The 21,115-nt window shown below is 44.6% G+C and overlaps 1 protein-coding gene across 4 annotated transcripts in view; it reads left to right on the forward strand.

Annotated features, from left to right (window-relative positions):
* The first annotated feature begins 10,129 nt into the window (after nt 1-10,129).
* Nucleotides 10,130-21,115, forward strand: part of KIF16B (kinesin family member 16B) — a 126,449-nt gene continuing 115,463 nt past the window's right edge. For all 4 annotated transcript variants that reach the window (XM_072333335.1, XM_072333336.1, XM_072333337.1 and 1 more), the window contains exon 1: nt 10,130-10,267. In XM_072333335.1, coding sequence (XP_072189436.1) covers nt 10,221-10,267 — 47 coding nt within the window. In that variant the 5' untranslated portion in view covers nt 10,130-10,220. The remainder of the gene's footprint in view (nt 10,268-21,115) is intronic.

The following is a 21,115-nucleotide window of genomic DNA, read 5'->3' on the forward strand; positions in this document are numbered from 1 at the left end:
ATATATATATTTTCAAGCAACAGCTATTTTTCACTCTGGTCTTTCTTCATTAGGCTGGGATTTTCAAGGTGGGGAAAAGCTCAGTGAAACAGAGAAAAATGTCAGTGTCCTTGAGCTCCGCTGGAATCTCCTATAGGAGACTTGGGGCCGGTTCAGAGGGTTGAATATAATGAAAGTCCAAAGCCTGCTCTCAGTCTGTCTGTTCTTTAATCTTCAAGAAAAGCAGTTCTGGTGAATGGCTCTTCTAAAATGACTCCATATGTCTCTTACAAAGGCTCAGTGGAAAGCACGGTTGGGCTGAGGCGATGTTCAGGCTGAGGATGTGGGCGTCAGTGGGAGCTGCGAGTCCCCATGCTGTGAGCAGTGCCCATTGCCCTGGGAAGCTGCTTCTCTCAACAGCTGGACTGCCATTTGCATGCCTTCAAGTCACTGTCATTTTGAAAGCAGCAAACCTACGTCTTGATCTTAATTATTCAAACAGCAGCTTTTCAGCAATGTTCAAATAAATACTAAGGCTTCCTTGAGAAAGCAGCGCAGAAATCGTGAATGCTGCAGTGAAAGGGAGCTCTGGGGTAGCATACAGAGAGGCTATTTGTACCAGCTCTTTGGAAATTAGATACAGTGAGATGACATTTCCTTATAGCAATCTTGGGAAGCTCATCCGGAGCTGATAGCAATCACCTCCAAAGAAAAAAAGTGCGTTAACCTCTGGTAAATATATCTCTCGAGAGAAGCAAAAATAATCTTGTGAGAGGTACTGACTGACTTCAAGGGAAGGAGCCTCAGCAAATGTGCCTGGCGTTTTGGCCTTCCTAGCCAACAAGGCATGAAAAGGGAGATGAAAGAGGCAGAGCTTTCCTGTCAGATGGGAGCTGCTAGAGGAGAACCGAACCGACCCAAAGCGTTGTGTTTGACCTTGTGTTAGAGGCCAAATCTGAACAGCTTCAGGGGGAAAGTGAGAAGTGAGACGGTTCCCTGGAATACCCATGGCACTGTGGAATATGTTATGGATGTAGCTGCTGCTTCTCTCTCAGGGCAAATGCTTTCTTGCTGTGTCGCTCCATTTCATGCTATGGGGCGGATGTCTTTCCTCAGGGAGACAACTCCAGCCTTGCACTGACTTTGTGGCGAATGGAAAATATCTGTGATGGAGTGACCAAGCCAATTACGATTGTCAAAGAGGCATCTGATAACCAACAGGTAAGATAGGGCTATATTAGAAGCAGTGTTTGAATGTTCTGATCCTTTTTTTAGCTTGCAAGAGCTGTCACTGTCCAGGGCTTCCCTGACATCTGCTAGGCTACTAAGAATCCCGACTTTAGGTGCAAATCCCTCCTTTATTTAATTGGCTCTATCAGCCATGTTAAAACTTGTTAGAGGGTCCCACACCAGCAGGAGTGCATCTACCTTGATGTGTATAGAACTACTTGCTGTGCTGAATTCTATGGTATGATAGGCCATGCACACACTGCCTGCTACAGAGTTGCCCAGTCACCCTTATTTTTGTCTCCCCATTTCCAGTGTTCACTTTGAACCTGGCCCTTCAGTTACATCACCCTGCCTTGCTATGGGTTCTAGGAATGCAGCGTCACCACAGAGGGTTGTTTGGATCCAGAATAGAGCAGACTGCCTCTCCTTGGCTACCAGCATGCAGGAGCATCCTGATTACTGCGGCTTTTCCATGTGGGATTAGCAACGTGTCTTCCAACTACACCTTGTTACAAGGTGTTTCATTTCAGCCTTTAAATAGTAAATACACCTCAAAATTGCACTGACTTAAATTTCAGTACTTTACTGGCTTACTGGAATCAATTTCATACATGAGCAGGCAGCTTTTTGTTCAGAGGCAGGACACGTTTTCCATAGTACGCCAGACTGGGCAGGTACGTGGGCTAGATGCATGCATGCTGTGATGCTGTCAGCCTCTTGCTCCTCTTTAGCCAAGGGAGGGATAAGATGGAGGGCAGCAGGGGGATGCTCCTTGGTGTGTAAAACCTCTGTTCTCATATGCTTGTTAGCCTCTGCACTTACTGTGTTCTCATGTGCTTGTTAGTCTCTCCTCTTTTACTGTGGTATCTCCTTTCCACTTGTCTTCACCACCCGTCCCTACTTGGGCTGAGTTCATTGCACAGGAAATGCTGTGCTGCAACACCACTCCTGCAATGGGCTTTCTGTCTTTTCTGAGTGGGTGCTCCGGACGTTTTATGTGGCAGCATAAATTGTTATTGCCCATAATAATATTACCATATTTATCCCAAGGCAAGCAGGAGAAACATCATTTCCCTACAGCAGTGCTTATCATCTGAAAGTATGTGTACAGCAACATCCCATGTAAATTTTCTAAATGTGCCTCCACCATTGTAGCAGCAATGATACTTCTCAGAGCCAACACAAAAGCTGTCACTGGTTTTTAGTACAGGCAAGTATTACCAAAATACTCTAGTAGTGTTTTATTGTTTATACAAGACTTTTGCCACTCAAGAAAGTGATGTTACTTGGAATAATGGTAGCACTGCTTCTCATATCAAACGTAGGAAGACAAAGCAATTGAAAGAGAAAATCAGTTTGTATCTTAAGTTTTTCTTCTGTCTGAGACTCTAGTGAAGAGTGGTGACTCTTTAATGTAGTTATTATATGGCAGAGCAGAAATGTTTTCAGAGCTTCCTTGTTGGATCCATAGTTCAGAGAGTTGAAATGCAGCTGGCCTCTCTCCAACAAAATCATTTTGGCCGTGGTTTTGAAACAGATGATTCTTGGTGGAGCTCATGCATGAGAATATGAGATCTCAGTGCACTGACCAGCAATGGTACATCAGTCAGTGAGGCACTAAGCAGAGGAGTAGGATCAACTCGCTAAGAACGGTTTTAACCATTCTTTGCTCTTTTTCTTTTTGATTTATTTTATTTATTTATTTTTCCCAAAGAAGGAAAACATTGGCCACTAGAGGGAGAATAGATGATGCATTTGTTCTGGATGTGCGTGCTTCTCATTCATGTCTGAGACATCGTCTGCACGCAATTACTGACACACAAAGCCTGTTTTTCGTGTTCTGCTTTGTGTGATCCTAATCTAATTTTATCACATTGAAGAAGCACAATGAAGCAAAAATTACAAGCTGCAGTTTCATTAGAATACTTCATTTGACTTGATCTGAGTGCAAATTACTGCAGGCATTACCTAATATCCTTTGCAGATATTATTAAAAAATAATTCACGTGCAAGCTGAAGAATTGCTTGATAACTAAGCAGTTCATGCATAGTAAGGGCTGTTTCTAAAGGGAACTGGGACCAGGTAACACTGGCAACATGGAAGGAAAAAATCTTTCTGCTGTCCTGGTGTTTAGCTTCTTGCTGTATTCTCTTCCAAACACTTTTGTTTGTTTGTTTGCTTTTAAATACACACCATTCTCCAAATCTGTTCTTTCTGGGAGAGCTGTCACATAAACGTGTCTGCAGATCTCCACTGCTGCTCATGGATGGTGTACGAAATCCCTTTTGCATGACTGAACGATGAGGAGTCACTGACAGTCATCTCAAAGGGCTATTGCAGGCTTGGCACCTTGGCACACCATAGAATCATTAAGGTTGGAAAAGACCTCTAAGATTATGTAGTCCTAAGCCCAACCCAACCCCACCGTGCCCACTGACCGCATTCCTCAGAGACACATCTCTACAGCTCTGGAACAGCTCCAGGGATGGTGACCCCATCACTCTGTGGGCAGCCTGTATTTCCTAACAGCCAACCTGAACCTCCCCTGGCACAACATGAGGCCATCCCCTCTCGTCCCATGGCTGTTCCCTGGGAGCAGAGGCCAACCCCACCTCACACAGCCTCTTTTCAGGTCATTGCAGAGAGCCATCAGGTCTCCCCTGAGCCTCCTCTTCTCCACACTGCACAGCCCCGCTTCCCTCAGCTGTTCCCCATCACACTTGTGCTCCAGACCCCTCACAGCCCCACTGCCCTTCACTGGACACACACTAGAGCTTCATGAAGGCCTGCACATTGTGGGGGTCTGTCTGCAGCTGAAGCAACTTGGACAGGGATTCTGGAGAGCACACCAAACTCCATCCATCTGGCTGCTCTTCAGAAGAGGCCATGTCCTGCAGTCCTTCCCTCTTAGCAAATCCATCCTTTGAAGCCAATGGCAAGATTAAGTTTATTTTATCTTATAGAGGAAAAATAAGCAGAGTCAGTTCTATACATCTCCAGGGGTCTGGCAGGAACTGCTGGTCTGGATGCAAGCAATAGGCTGCTTGTGATGTGCCACCAGTGGGCTGAATCCCCCCTGTCCACCCCGCACAGGAACACAGCTTGTATTCATCAGGCTGTGGCTCTTCTCGCACCAGTGCTTCCCATGTGTTTCTTTCTTCAGAAAGAGACCGCCTGCCCTTCCAGGCCCCAGGTAGCAATCTGTCATCACACGCCTGCCTCTGTTTGCTATTTATGTTTTTGCCTTCTCTTTTGCCCCTTGAAATTCTCAGCGTGACTCTCTCGCTCTCCCACTGGGCAGCAGACTTGGCTTGCTAATGCTTGCTCCGAGCCTTATTAGAAAGCCGGTTATGTTTATTTTTCATGAGCAAGTATCAGGAAAATGGCTTTTCCAGAGTGCCTAAATATTTCATTCCAATTGAGCGGAATCTGTAGATCCTTTGAAGATGTATGTGTTGTCTTTGAAGTACCTCCTGAAATAGTTTTCTTATGAATATTAGCATATTCAGCAGTTCAGACCTGCTCCAGCTCTCTCCCTGGGGGTTGCAGATAAGGCCTTATCTTCTTCTGAAGGCTGACCCGGACTCAGTCTATTTTTCCACTGATCCTAATCTTAACACTAAATACAACAAGACTTCACATAGAATAGCATATTAGGAAATAAATGTGCTCTATACTAACCAGAGCAATCTGTTTCTCAGCAAAGTTGGCTTATCCAAATCCTCAAAGTGTTTTCTCAGGGAACATTATTCCAAGAATACATTTGTCTGTCTGCCCCTATAGATACCGATTAAAATTGTTCTGAAGTCAATACAAGATTGCTCGATGATTTTTAGAGTTTTGCTTCGGGCTTCATATCCATTTGTATTTTCCTAAGTTCTGTTGTTGCTGTTGTTTGGCTATAATAATAGTAACTTTAATTTCCACTGGAATTCCAGTAGCTGATAAAGATGAGGGAGCCAATGAAGAAAGAGATTCATGCAGCTATACTTCGTGTGCAGACTCAAGTGCCATTCATCATCGGTTCTCCTCAGCCCACAGTAGAAGCTGCTCACTAATTCGCATCCCAAGCTGTTGTAGGAAGAGGAAGAGCTTTGCCATGGGAAGCAACAGAAATGGCATCAGAAACACAGAATGAAAGCTTAATTATTACTTTCTGTATGACGTCAGCCAACCCATCTCTGGCCTCCAGAGAGCTTCTCATGCTGTTTAGTCTCTTCCACACATCTGCAGCCTGTTGCTTCCCAGGGATGGAACATGATGAACCCTCTCTTGCCCTAAACCTGGAAACCAAGCAGCAAGCAGAGCACAGTGCTCCTTGCAGCTTCTCTCTCCTGCTGACAGGGTAAAATGGAGACAAATGGAAGAATTTCTCCTATTTAGAAATGCTATTTCACAGTTGTTGTTTTTGCAGTCTCTGTGAGGAAAGCCGTGAGGTGTGCAGCTGTTTCTGACACCAAGCAGTGACACTTCCTAATCTCAGCAGCACCAACCAGAGACAGTTTGTGTGTTAATGCACCGTGTAAATCTTGGAGTGCCAGAGAGAGAACATCTCAGAACACAGCATTGTGATAATTCATTAGAAGTTATTAGAGCTTTCTGTGGCTTGCTTGCTTATCAAGCGCTGTCGTGTTACCTTTTTGACATAACAGATTGTCTCTGTGTTAATTGAGTGATATAACAGAAAACACAGCAAAGGAGAGAGCTCAGAGGCTGCCACCGTACATGAGCTGTAAATAATAAGAACTTGCTAAGGAAAAAATTATCAGAACATCTCCCTATTGTACTTAATAAAGAAACAACAAATTGCCGTGTTCTTGGATGGCTGGGAAAAATAATGGATGCAACAATAGACAGACTCATTTCTCTTTCCAACTGTGCAGAAATTAAATGTCAACTACAACCACTTACTCTTCATTTCTGCTTCTATGTACCGTACTTTTTCTTGTCATGCTCCTTAACTGAAAGTGAAACAAGAGGGGACAAAACCAACCTCATTTCGGAGAAGCCGACAATACCTTTGAAATGCTGCAATGTAAAACTGTGAAACTCACGAGTGCTCTTCATAATGCGAAAAGTTTCTGTGTAGGACACACTTTTCCTGTTGTGTGAGAACATCTCTCCTTTGTGTTCTAAAACAGAAATTAAGTGCTTTTGTCTTCATGGTGATGATTGCATAGCACAGGTGGAAGTGGCTCCTATCAAATATATTTGGATATAAGCAGCGCGTTTTGTTGTACCTTATTTGATTATTCCCACATGAAGTATGTTTAAAATGCTTTGAAACTAAAGGTGGGTGGAAAATGCAGCAACAGGAAAATCAATTCACAGGAGCACTAACGAAGCAATTAGCAGTAGATCGAAGGAGCAAGGAGGCAGACCTGCGGCTTCTTGGTTCAGCTCTGAGCTTTGGCCAGAGCTGTTCTGATTCAGCTCTTGCTCAGTCTAACAACACTTGACAATAGTGCTGTGTATCCAGCAGACTGAACGGGTGCTTCATCCAGGTTTAATTAATTCCCCCAGATGACGAAATTCAAAAGTTATCTACAAATTGTTCCTTCTTCTGTCCAAAAGAGGGTTCGCACTTGATGCTCAATGTGGGAAGCTGGAGGAAGGAATCTCTGCTCCAGGAACCCAAACTCCCAGTGCAAATGCATCTTGCTGCAGCTCCCAACACCAGTGATGGGCATGAGGTTCTCGGTAAGGGACAACATGGGAGGGAAGATGGCATTAGCCACCTACATCCAGCTGCTGGGTGAGCCATGAGCTGGTTCTAGGTGGAGGTTTGCTATGTTTGAGAGAAGTTCTGTTCTGCTGTTATCATTATTGCAAACACAGTGTCTCGCTTCAATCTGTAGGAGGAAGAGGAGGTTCTTTGATATATGTATATCCAGCATGAGACTAAGAAACAATGGTTCCAATGTTGGTCTGACCAGTTTATTACAAATCTTAATCAGGGAGATGGGGAAGGGGAGGATGGACACTATTTCAGTGTAGGGTGATGGGAAAGGGGAAAAGGGCAAGAGAAAAGGTAGGAAATAGGAGCAAGGAGTCTTTGTAGGAAGCGAGAGGGAGATAGTCACCACCACGGATCCAGCATAGTTTATAGTTCAGTCATTGGTCTTCAGTAGTGGTGGGTCGTCAGGTGTTGTTGCTCTGTTGGCAATGATGGTGACCACGGTGACAATTTCCAATGGTAGTACAAACTTACTTATAAGTCCAAAGTGGTTGAGTCAGCTCTTTCTGGAGTGACAGCTCAAATCCAAAGGGACTGAGTCAGCTCTCCTTGGAATGACAGCTTTTGGCTCTGGGATCTCAGCAGAAATTCCTTTGTTCCCATCTTCCAGGCCTTGCTGGCAGATAAGAGGGAGCAGGGATGCCCACCTGCACCAGGTGCTGCCATTGTCCTCTGCTCTCCTGAGCTGCTGCAGCTCTGGGTGACCATCCCAAGTTGCCCCAAATGCATCACTGTGAGCTCAGCCACCAGCAGCACTCTGCCGGAAGGACTGGCTGAACGACTGCTGTCCCTGCTCCCAGCATTTCATTGAGAACTCAAAGGCAACCACTGGAAGGAGCAAGGGGGGAAGATGCCAAAATCCAGCACTGGCAAAAGCTCATTAAAACCCACAGATCCAAAGGAGAATTTCAAGCTGACAGCTTGATACTTATTTACTTGAAATTGCCTGCTGAGTCCTGCTGGAAATTGGATAATTTTACTTGTTTAGTGTGGATGCGTGCAACACTTGGTTTAATTTTTAATATAACAAAATCCTTTCTTTTTCAGCCATCCGAGGACTCCACTTGGATGCTCCATCAGGATGATCTGAGGAAGTTTCTGCAGCCTCCATGTGAGCAGAGGGACAGCCACTGCCTGTTGAAGTTGGCCAGGACACACGTGCCCGAATGTGATGTTGGCTTGGGCACAGCTGCAAAAGAAACAAAGCAGCAAGGAACCACGTGCCCATTGCAAATCCAGCAGAGGACATGTGCTGCTTGCTTTTGTTTCTGCTTAGAGTGGGATCAGAATGAGTTCAAAGCAGAGATGGTTGTCTGATGAATTAAACTGACCATGGTCAGGACTTAGGTGAAGCCCACTTTGTCTCCTGAGGCTCACAAGAACACCAAAGATCCCATCTCTGTGTCCAAGCCTAATTTCTACAGCAGGTGGAACAGGTTACCCAAACCAAGAGAGAAAGGTGGCAAAGAGACTTTGTTGTAATGTGAGGAAAAGCACTGATTGAAGATGCTTCACTGACCAGATCTGAGTGATACGTTTACATCTAAAGACTTTTTGCCAAGGAAGAAAAGAAATATTTGGGAATGTGTTCTTTGGGTTTGGTTCCAATTCTTGTTTACAGACATTGCCACCTGTTTCTGAATGTAAAATAGTCAGTACTTAGAAACTGACAGCTGTGTTTTCCAGTAGGTTTTAAGGAACAGAGGTTGATGTACTTCTGTGGGTATATATGCATGCTTTTACACTTGCTTTTTTTGTTGTTATCTACAAACTATGACTTATGCATGAAGATCTCAAAGATAATTCATTCTGGCTAGTTTTATAAGAACCAGACTGTGAATAGAATGGCTCTCCTAAACCCTCAGTCACCTCCAAACATCCACCAAACACCTTAATCACAGGACCATGACCATGAAGAGGCAGGCTTCTTCCTGGGTCTCCTCTCTTGTAACTAACTTTATGGCTTTGCAAAAGGCATTACATAATCGGTGTGGGGATGTGTCACTGACAGCATAGTAATTCCAAGTCAACTATTAACTCATTGCTGTACGAAGGGACAACGCCATCAGAAGGGAGAAAGCCACAGGCAGAAATGAGTCCAAGGATCAAAACTGTTCTCCATGTGAATGGTGGTTAAAGCCAGGCAAGTAGTGCAGATGCTGAGCATCCCTAACCAGAGCAATATGTAACTGAATTCTGCTCAGTTTTATGGAGTGGATTAATCTATCCCACATTTTCTGCTACTTTGCTGGCTACAATTGGAATTGTACTGAAATGCAATTCAGTGCTTCTCTGAAGCTTCCAGCCTCTTGATGCCAATTACAGCCTCCATGTGGGGTGTAATGAGTCCTGCTGATAAAACCAAACCTGGCACTGCTGTCACTAGGATGGTGGTAGCATTCATACCTCAGCCTGGTGGGAGAAATACATTTCCAAAGTAGCACCAGGGCACAGAGAAGTCCTGAGAGCCTTGGGAGGTCTTGCTTCTTCATGCTGGATGCAGTGTATGTGCATCAGCAGCTCCAGCTTCCATCTGTAATGGAAACTGCTTATAGGAAGAAGAATACGTTTCCATTACATTTCCAGTACCTGGTGAGACACTGGGACAGGTTGCCCAGTGAGGTTATGAATGTCTCCTCCCTGGAGATGCTCAGTGCCAGGCTAGGTGGGTCTGCAAGCAACCTGGTCTAGGGGAAGGTGTCCCTGCTGATAGCAGGATGGGGTTGAAACTAGATGGTCTTAAAGGTCTCTTGCAACCCGATTCATTCTGTGATTCTATGAACTATTGATCGATACAGATCTCCCTCTAGATACTTTGGATGTGTGACAGCGACAGGTATCGACGGATACTGGCACTAATGCCAGCACTGGAACATGCACTATTCACTGATATTGCAGATATCTACCTAGATAAAACACAGATAGCCACAGATAACGCAGAGGATAGGTCTGACCCGCAGCAACACCACACTGGTATCGTTGTCTATGCGGACAGGCAGAGGCAGACGCCTATCTCCGTAGCTGCGTACGGACACCTCGAAGAGCCCCGCCGCCCTGGGGCCGCCACTCGGCAGAGCGGAGCCAGCCGGGGGCGGGGCAGGAGTCGGGGCCGGGCCGGGCCGGGCGGAGCAGCGCCTGGCGCCGTTGTTTGTCCCTGCGCTGCCCCCATAGCGGCCGGGGCAGGGCGGCGCGGGGGCGGGTCGCCATAGCGACATGGCCTAGGCCGGGCTCTGCGCTCGGCCCCGGCGGGACGAGGCCGGGCCGCGTCGCGCTATGGCCTCGGTGAAGGTGGCCGTGCGGGTGCGGCCCATGAACCGCCGGTGAGTGCCGGGCGGGCGCGGCGGGGCTGTCGCTACCGCTGTCGGTAGCGGTGTGGGCTGGGCGGGCGGTGCGCGGAACTTCAGGGTCTCCTCTCGGCGGGAGGCTGCAACTTCGGGAGGAGAAGCGGCTGTGCGGGCCGGAGTGCCGCGGGACCCGGCCGGGTGCGGGCTTCCACTCGGCGGGGTCTGATCGCCTGAGAGGGGAGGAGGGAGCTCGGATAGGGAGACGGAAGCGTTGTGTCACGCAGCTGGGCCGGTCCCGTGGGGCCGAGAGGCTGAGGTGCGGGTCAGCGTGTGATCTTGTCATCAGTGCCCCTCGCTGTTAAACACGGTTCTCATCAATCTTTAACGCTGTCACGCTTATCAGTCTTTAACGTTACCCCTGGCCTCAGGTTGCACCAGTATTTTCCTTATACTGCTTTCCCTTGTGTGTGTCTTCTCTTAGCCGTGCTTATCTGTATGGGTCGCTGCTATGAGTGCTGCAGTATTCTGTAGACAGAGGGCCTTCTTACTACCTGAAAGGAACTTCCTAGTTGGGTGTTCATTCTGCAGCGCTTGTTGCCAGAGTTTTTAACGTGATGCTGTGGAGAGTTAACTTTGATTTCATGTATATATGCTTTGGTTTGGTCTGAGCTTAGTCATGCAGTGCAGCTTATTTCATGAGTCATTTTTAATTAGAGAAAACAGTGTTAATGAATAGGTATTGGGAAACTCCTGCATATGGAGCAGTTCCACTGTATGGTGTAATAGTACTGCTCATGGTGTAATAAGTCATGAACACGGGTCTTGGAATGAATCGTGTGACAGGGAGGGGTTTGTTTTCAGATTGCATGCTGTGCCATTGCTTGGATGACAGGCTTTGGTTTTGGTTTTGATTTTTCTTTCCCTCCCTTCTGCTGTGACTTTGTTTTGCTGTTCTCTTTCACTGCCTTGATCTGGAAGGAGTTTGTTCATTTCGGTGCTGTTGCCAAAGTCATTGACTATTCTTCTAGAAGTTAACATCCCAAATCCATTGTGCAGCGGCTATACCAGCATATATACATACATGCTGTATCTCTGGCTAATGTAGTAAAAGTGACATCTAATGACTTTAGAGTTACCATTTTGAAATCAGTTGTGAGATTGAAGGTTTAATTATGTAGTAAGTCTTCATTTACGCTTTGCTTTCCCTAATTCAGTACAAAATGCCAATGACATTTGTCCTTGTATTTGTAAAATTGCTAAAAACCTGTCAGCTGGCAGAAAAGTAGGTATTCTTCATAGAGTAGAAGGTTACGTGGAGCTCAGTTTAGGTGATTGATGCATTTCTGCTCTCGCAAGTTTTGGTTACTGTTCACCTTGGGAAGTTTGGGACCAACATTATGCCATCTTTTAAAGATAACTACTTGCACAATCCATGCCTCAGTATCCATAGCAGAGTTTTCAACAGCTCAAATTAATCTAGCAATGCAAAGGGCAAAGGTATAAAATAAGCTGCTTCCTTTTACACAAAACTTGTGACTGGGGTGTTTTTAGTTGCAGCTGCAATAAAGAAGGGGACGGTGAAGATCCAGCTGAAGCCTTCATTTCCCTGCTTGATGTTTAGGAGTGATCCACACAGGAGATGATGGGGCGTATGAAACTTCTTAGCTATCTGTGCTTGCTTGAGTTGAGATGCAGAAGATGGGGCATCTTGACAAAGTATGTGCTATCAGTGTAACATAGGAAGAGTGAGGCAAGATGAAGAGATTGTGAGGAAGGACACAAGCTGAAAGACCTGTGAGGATAGGTGAGGCTGTGCTGTGCCCATATAATATATATAGTATATATATTATAAGGGGAGAGTCCAAATCCAATATAAATCTACTTGGATGCTGACTTGGCAAGATAAACTAATGTTCTGAATGTGACTTTTTCACTTTGCCATTTTTCACATCCAAAACCCCGAACTCATCTAATGACCCTCTATCAGATTAGATTCACTTTTTCTCCCATAAAATAAGCTCTGTATGTTTGTATGTATGTGTAAGCGTATATACATTATCATTAGTATGCTATTTCCAATGTTACTGTTGGATCAGTGCATAAAGATATAAGCTCTTGGATCATGTAAAGTCGATGCTAAGAGGACTGGACCTCCAAAATAACTGGACTTGGGCTTGTGTGGCATGCAAATAGATGGTTTCATTTTCTATTTACTGTTTCATCTTTTCAAGAGATGCAACCAGTAGAAAGAGCTTTATTCTGCAACTTGATTACACTCGAGTTTTCTGAGTTGTAATGGGTGAAAAAGGGAAATGAGCATGACAGTGTGCATGTCATCTGTCCTTAATCTCTACCCTTTAGCTGACCCAAAGGAAGATTTACTTAGCAGATGGTTAATGGTTGGCAATGACACGATGATACCCCGTGGGTGTGACAAGCTTAATTTAACTTAAAGTTAAGGTGATGGGAAGGTGTCACCATCTAGCAATTGCTGAAGAAGACACAAGCATCTGTAATTATGTGAGGATGCCATCAAAGATGGTAGAGGCCTCAGCGATGGTAGTTTGGAACTGTTACTATGGTCTGTAGTTATGGAATGAATGTGCAGTTGAGGAAACCGTGTGAACTGGGAAACAGGTGCTGTGCATTGTGAACCCTTTCAGAGTCATGTAAAGGAGTCACATCTGGGGAAGGGATGCAGTAAGATGCATTGGAAGGCTGCAAGCAAACCCTGGGAAAACTGAGGAAAGGCTGGAGGACTTGCTGGTGAAGCAAATAAAGTAGAACCACAGCAGAGCACAATGGGCTGGCTGAGAAGTCAGGGTTACCAGCGGCAAGAATGAGGTGACAGAATCCTTACGATCAATGTAGTAGCATTGGGGTATGGTTGTATTTTCAGTTTTTTCTTGCTTAAGGCAAGTAAATATTAGATATTTGGCCTAGTACCAGGTCTGGAGGTTGATGGCCTTGCCTGTGGTATGAGGGGTTGGAACTTAGGGTGCCTACCAACTAAAGCCATTCTATGATTCTGTAGTATGGAGCCCAGCCCTGGCTGGGTAGGAATGGAAGAAGAAGTGGCCATGAGGCTGGGAAGTTAATTCCAAAGTTATCTTCACAGTTTGCCGAGAACTTTGCAAGCATGAAACGGAACTCTTCAGTAATTTAAATCACAATTGGTTGAGTGATGTGTCAAAGAGGTGATAAAGTGTGGCTGTGTGAAGGGGTGGGCTCTGATGGGGCTTTGACCTTTGCTAGGATGAGAAGGTAAGCCAAAGTGAGAAGTGAACACGGGGGATGATTGTTGACTAGGAACTGGGATGCCACGGGTCAAGATATTCTAGAAAAACGAGTTGGACTCTCTTAAGTCTTTTCCGCAATAGGAAACGTCAGCAGTGCTGAAGCAAGCTGAAGCTTTTGTGTTCAAGCAGTAAAGAATGCCAGCACTCTCCTGTGTTCTTTCTTTAAAACTTCTCACCTGTATTAAAGTACATCGTTTTTGAACATCAGTGGCTTGGGCCTTGTTTTTCCCTTTTATTTCTGTGCCTTTTTCTTCTGCGATTAATCTTTGAAGCTTTTCAGCTTAGAGGAGATGAATTTGAGCTTATGAGTGTGGTGTGATGACAGCTCGGCTTCTGCTCGCAAATACATCACACAGCCAAACAGAAGCTGCCTTCTGTGCTTCCCCTGGTGCACCCCATGTCGGTACCTTCTTAAGCTCTGTTTCTGGAACCTCATTATCTGAATGTGCTTGGGAAAGATCAACAAAAATGACTGGAATCATTGATCCAAAAAATATCGAGCTAAATGCGTACCTTGCGTTATGACTGCTGGAATAGATTACGAGATGCAAATCGAGGCTTAAATATTGAAAAGGAGAATTAAATATTTAGTTATGGCTCCTTCATAGTGTCTTGGGGATAATGGAACGATGCTAATAATGTATCAGCTTAAACTGTATCTAAGGAATTACTGCTAATGGGATAGTTTAGGTGGTGGAAGAGCCAGTCTCCCATGGGGAATGAAAGCCCAGGCATCTGGGAAGAGCTAATTCCTTTGAAGAAAGTCATTATAGGATGTGATTTCATGTGAATAGGAAGGTGAGATGAAACACAGGTGACTTAAGTAGCTCCTGTGTTTGCTTTCTGCCTCTGATCTCCTTTGTGGAGTTTTTTGCATGGCCTTATGCGCAGGATCAGGCTTAAATTGTGTGCACGGTCTCTGAAACAGCATCTTGCCATTTTCGTGGCCAAAGCAAGGTGGTTCAGGGAGGGTAAGTCCCACATGCAGACCTTTATCTTCACTTTGGTCAATGGCAAAACTGGAGGTGACCTGGCTGCTGCAAAAGGAGCTCTGAGTGTTTGTGCACCATGCTGTGATCCCATTAGTGAAGAGTAAATTCCTGTGGCTTGCATGAGCCACCAGAAGAGCAGGAAGCCCACAGATAGCCTCTGTTTCTGTGGGTTCATTTTTCTGACCTTTTCAGTGCTTAATACAAATGCTTTAAAGTTTCCCAAGCCTGTGGGATATTCCCATTCGTCTCCTTGTTTCTTCTGTTGCCTTCCATAGCACCAAAGGAAAAACCTCCCAGCACTGATGTGGCTGGAGCACAGCAGCAACGTGGGCATGTGCAGCAACGTGGTTAAGCTGTCCTCATTTACAATCTGAGCCTTCAAATCTTTATGATCTTAAGCATTTTGAACTCCAAAAGCTGGTTTTAGAATAGCTTTTCTTTGTTCATTTATTTCAGTATTACCAAATGCATTATCAGGTTACATCCGTGTCGTATCACTAAAAAGACAAACAATAAAATATTTTCTGGCCCTGCTTTTTGTTGAAGGTGGGCGTTGCTGGGGTGAGCAGCAGGCTGAACTAACAGGCAAAGTCCTTTCTCTCACAGCAGCTGCAGATACAAAGCCAGGGTTATTTGTTGAGGGAGGGATTATTAGAATTATCTAACAGGAGAGCATACATGGCGATAGTGCTTAATTGCTGATGGACTAAAGGTCTTTCTGTTGGACACTCAGACACTTCAAGTATTGGATTTATGAATGCTTTTTTCCAAATGTAAATATGGAGCTACATAGTGAGATGCAGAAACATGGAGTGTACCAGTATGTTTCTGTTTGCTTAGGTTTGAGAGATGTTTGTGCTTAGATAACTGAAGTCACTTGTTCGACCTGGATTGCTTGTGTGCATCTCAGTTAAGGGAAGGAGTAACCAAAGAACAGCCCTATGGCTTACCTGAGTGGTTAATAGATGAGTGAGGTCAGGCACAATTTTTTACTTCAGCATTTCTAGTTAGAGGACCCTTTGCCCCAAAAGCCAAGAGCAGCCAGTAAAGGGAAGAAGTCTGATTTCTTTGAATCAAGCTTTGCTGTATACAAGAAATTAAGTTGATACTGTTTGACTTGGAATGGCAGGAGTAACAGCAGAACTAATCGGGAGAAACAGGATATTGAAAGCAAAATGCAATACAGACTAAAATGCAAGAGTCTAGAGAAACTTTCATAATAATTACGACAAAATTCCAGGATGTCATTCAAATGAACTATTCTGCATCTGAGGTTGTGTGCAGAACTTACAGCTCACAGCTATGCAGGACCACAAGGGAGTGAGGCCATTGCTAAATCTGGCCTGGCACTCCATCTGTGCAGGCAAACCAGAGCAGTAGCCATCAGGATATCTTGCTAATATCCTTCAGGTTATTACGTGATCGTTGACCTCAGATATGTGGGTACAGTCACTTCTTTTTTAAACTAGCTGTTACTAATGATTCAAAATGTGCATGTGTGGATACTGACTAGGCCTGAGTTGGTGGGAGGTCAGTTCTACCTGTTAAAAAGGCACACTTGAAAAGCAAGTCAGGTACATGATTTAATGCAGTGACCAGACTGTATTACCATGAGCGTGCATAATGTTCTAAGCAAAGCTAGTTATCGTTTGACATAAGGCAGCACAAGGACACAGTGTGTTCATTTCCAGGAGAGCTGTACTGCTGGAGATTGAACTGCTGCATTTCAATATTGTGGGTGAAATTTATTGTTATGACTAAAAGCATTTAATCTACGTTGTCCTTCATATAAGAAATGAAATGTGTCTGCTGGTCTGTAAGCTAAGGGACTAGCTCTGTTTCATGAGATGTACAGTGTTTTCCCTGTTTCCACATTCTCTGTCACTAAGTTTAGTATTCTGGGTTCACCTGCTTTGTGAAACACCATTTGGAGTGGCAGAACTCGTGTTCACTGACTTGCATAGTTTGCTGACTTCTTATCAACTGCTACCAGAGAAGGGGATGAGCATCTCACTTTAAGCCAGCAGTCCACACTAGCAAAGTAAAAAAAAAGATTATCTGCCTTTTAAAGGTGCATTTTGAAAGAAAGTTTCAATAAGCATTGAAGTCAATAACAGAAAACCCTGGAGAGCAGAAAGAAAAAATAGGAATGTTGTAGCGTTTTTGATACTATCAACTTTACTTTTCTTGCGGTTTGAGAAAGTAGCAAAACCATCCTTGTGTAGCGGAGGTCTTGGTTTGACACTTTATGAAGCATAGGGTTGAATCGAGTGTTTCTGTTTTAGGAGACACTCAAATGAAGGGAAGCGCTTCTGGTCTGTGTGATGCAAAGGGATGTGAGGGCACACAAGGTACAGTTAGTGTTACCAAGCTGACAAGAAGAAGCCAAGTTCTTTTTGTGACACGTTGTGTTTGGTTTTTACTTAAATCTACCTGGAATTCTCCTGGTCATTAAGCAGCCCTCATGCTTTCACATCGTGACCCCAGAAATACACCTTCATAGTGAACAGAGTGATAAAATAGGAAATCCATAACGTTGTACCCAAGGTGTAAATGTAAGAAAAGAAGAAAGAAAAGCCACGGAGCTTGGTTGAGCTGCTTTAACAAGTGCTCAGACTGTGTTTTTCAGTGGTTGAAAAGCAAAATCACCCAAGAAAACCCTTTTCAGCAGGTAGCCCATTAGATATCTACAGTGAATATCCGAGAGTGGATTCTTTTGGGCCTCTTTTTGTTTTCTCATAGAGATGCTCAGCAGCAGTTTGGGAAGTACCTGCATCCATACAGACTTGGAGGTGTGTTGAAGTGGTCTTTGGAAACACTGTATTTCAGAAAATTGGTGGCGCTTCTGGTTCGGTGTTTTTTGGTTTTCCCCTCCCACCCCATGGCTGGAATGCATTGTGGGTTTTTTTCTGTTCTTTTCCTCAGTCGTGCCTGACAGATGGGATGGTAACAGCAGCAGATTAGTGTGGTATAAATATCATGATTTTCTGATGAGATAAGCTGTGATAAATGCTCTAATGTCTGAATAGTACAGACCAGACTAATAAAAACTTCAACTGGAGGACCTTAAAGATGAACTTGGAAGAAGACCAAACATGTTTTGCTTCTTTGTAGTACTTCTTCATTTATATTTGAGATAACAGTGCTTTTACACATTCCACTCCTCTCTTTCCATGGGAAGATCTGCCAAAAGTCTTGTGGAGGACAAGATAAATGATGTAAAGCAAGGAGGTCATTGAAAGTTGCTTTAAAATGTGGAGATACTGCCTGAATTTTACTTGGATTAGATACACGTGGAGGTGCAAAACTGCTCGTGTCTTTGCTCTGACAGTAGGTGGGGAATGTGAGAGAAGGAAAGAGAAAGTTGGTTTGGAGGTATCTGCATTGTGTTTTCTTTTCAAGAAGTGATTGGTCATCCTTCTCAGACATATGGTTTGATTTTTGCAGTGGTTCTGTTTATAGCCAGGAGCTGGACTCTCAGATCTTTGTGGGTTCCTTCTTACTTGGGATAGTCTGTGATTCTTCCATGGAACTACTGCAGAATCACCTTGAGCTGAGGCAGTTCTTGCTCATTTGCATCCTCTCAGATAGAGTTTAGTAACTTCTCTGTAGTACAAGTAGACTGTTTATCAGATTATTCCATTATAAAGGAAGCATGCTAGTTCTTTTAAGCATATCTTGGTACTGGTATCTAGCGGTAGCAGAGTGCTCATGGTAATGCTGAGCTGATGAATTTCCTGGTATTTACGCCAAGGAACTTGCCTGCTGGATCACATTGCGGTTTGGTTGAGAGCCAAGGGATCACAGGTTATAAACTTCACTCCCTCGTGATCCTGGAAGTCCACGTGGTGCATGAAACATCAGCAGAGAAAGCCTGCGGGCTACCCTGAAGCAGGTCAGGCTTCAGGGGAATCAAGTTCTCTTAAGCTGTCAAAGCTTAATTGTGGACTGGTTTTGGCAGCCAGCCCCTTGTTGGGGCCTCGTAAAGGAGAGGATGCACTTTTGGGGGCAGTGTTGTTGCTTTGTGGCTGGCACCTCTGCGCTGGGCTGGCTGCAGTTGGGGTCTTCCAGCCCTGGGTGCTTTTGGCAGGATATCCAAACCTTTAATGGTGGTAGAACTTGCGTTCACAACTTTCTGAAGGGAGTTGAGTTCCCTTGTGAGCTGCAGAAAATGATTGCCTGGAAGTGACTACCTTTGTGCAGGCACTTGTTTTCTTTTTATGTGATCCTCTCAAACTCTTTATGTGTACAATAAACTGTACTCATCCGTCTGATACGAAAGTGAAGCTGTAGCATCTGACTTTAATGCTTTCTTCTGTCAGTTCTTCCTTCTTTCAGGTTACCCCATTGATTCAGATCAGTATTCCTGTTTTGTATTGTTTCTGCTTTCCACCTTCTCCTACCAAAATGAAAATCCAAATGTGATTTTTCCTTTCTTAGTTCTTTTTGGTGTGTAGTCCTTTCTGACACGCTTTTTCTTTGCTTCGGAATCCTTATTTTCTAAAAACATTTAGTGGTATTATCAGTGATTTGAGACTTCTCAGAAGGCCGGGCAACCAATGTCATTGGTTGGTATTAGCACTTAAACACTTTGTACCACTTTTCACTACTGAGCAGTGTTGGGTTTTGTACTGTGGAGGGCTGGCTGGGTCCAGGAGAGAAAGCAGAAACCCTGTTTATTGCTTCCCCTTATCTCAAGTGTGAAGGAGCTCGGATAGAAAGCAGTGTTTTAGGCACAGACTTGTTCCCTAATGTAGTTCTTCCAGACTTCCTACAGGAATGTGCTTACAAAGTTATTTGAAGCACTTTCATAAGCTGGGCCATTTAATTGGGCTGAGTTGTTCATTACACTTTCTCTAAGCAATTAGTTAGCGACTAGTAGAGGCTGTTCAGGAGGTGGGGTGAATGGTATCTGTGCATGGGCTGCATTGCTGCCATAACAAGGGCTATTTCCTGTTAAAAGTACCATGGGAAGCTCCTTTCCCTGTTGCCTGTGGTTCTATTTGAGTCTCTAAACTATAGACTTAGTAAAAGATACTGGGGTTGACATGGAAATGACTAAGGCATTAACTAGAAGCATGCCTCTGATGTTTTTCTATGGTAGATCTAAATTCGCTTGTGTAATTACAGCTGCAATTATTACAATTATATATTTTATTAGCTTAGAAAATAACTTAATGTGTTGATATTTAAGTAAGCACTTTTTATTCGCTTAATATTTATTCATGAACGTACATTTTAAAAATGGCTTTTGCTTTTCTTAAGAATTTCTACCGGAAAACTGTTTGTGGGCACAGGGTGACAGCCCACAGATGGGAAAATGCCACAACAAAAAGGGAGGTGATTGTCCCCCTCTACTCAGCTCTTGTGAGGCCCCATCTGGAGTGCTGCATCCAGACCTGGGGCCCCCAGCACAGGAAGGACATGGAGCTCTTGGAGAGCAGGTCCAGAGGAGGGCCACTGAGATGATCAGAGGGTTGGAGCTCCTCTCCTATGAGGGAGGGTTGAGGGAACTAGGCTTGTTTAGCTTGTAGAAAAGAAGGCTCTGGGGAGACCTCATTATGGCCTTCCAGCACTTGAAGGGAGCATATAAAGAAGAAGGGGAAAGGCTGTTTGCAAGGATGGATAGTGACAGGACGGGGGAATAGATTTAAACGGAAATGGGAGGTTTAGGTTAGATATGAGGAGGAAGGTTTTCACACAGAGGGTGGCAGCGCACTGGTGACAAGTTGCCCAAGGAGGCTGTGGATGCCCCATCCCTGGAGGCATCCAAGGCCAGGCTGCATGTGGCTCTGGGCAGCCTGGTCTGCTGGTTGGTGACCCTGCACATAGCAGGGGGGTTGGAACAAGATGATCATTGTGGTCCTTTTCAACACAGGCCATTCTGTGATTGTATGATTTCCATTTCATTTGGTGTAAGTGTGTATCCAGTGGTTTCTGAGGTACTGTGAGTTGTGGTAAAGCTCACATTAGTGCTTTAAAGCCCTTTGCTTCCTTTGGGTTTGTCATGGTGCTGTTAGCATTTAGAGAGCCAGGTCGTACATGATACACAGCGGTCCTTTTGTTTCTGTTCTTTTTGTGTGTGGGCAGGAGATATGCTCAAGGTGCCTGTGCTGCTCCTTTGGTTAGGTATGAAAAAATCCCATCTCTAGGAAGCAAATTGAGATATGCAGGTGTTAGATGCTGAGCTAACATTTTATGTGATGCTTTTGAAAACAAACACTTGTGACACAGGTGTACATGCATGATATCACTGCTGTGGAAGTGGGCTGTGTTTCTTTCTGAGAGGCAGCAAACCCTTGGTAGCAGAGCATCTCACCTGTGCTGCCGAGCATCACGTTCTCAAAATATCTTGGGTTATCTTGGGTACCCCACTTCTAAGTGAGCTTAAAACATGAGTGTGTTGTGGGTGTAAGACTGAGTCCCTGCTACTTGGGCCATATGGATGGATGGTCATTGCTACCAATAGGGGGGTGGTTACAGCTGAGGTTCATCTTACGGCGTTATGTTTTGAAACTTCAGAGCCACTTAATTGACTTCATGGGGCTTTGGATCTTCAAATTAAGAACCCACCACGTAGCTGACTTGTGGAG

The sequence above is a fragment of the Excalfactoria chinensis genome, chromosome 3, assembly GCF_039878825.1.
Source record: "Excalfactoria chinensis isolate bCotChi1 chromosome 3, bCotChi1.hap2, whole genome shotgun sequence".
Classification (NCBI taxonomy): domain Eukaryota; kingdom Metazoa; phylum Chordata; class Aves; order Galliformes; family Phasianidae; genus Excalfactoria; species Excalfactoria chinensis.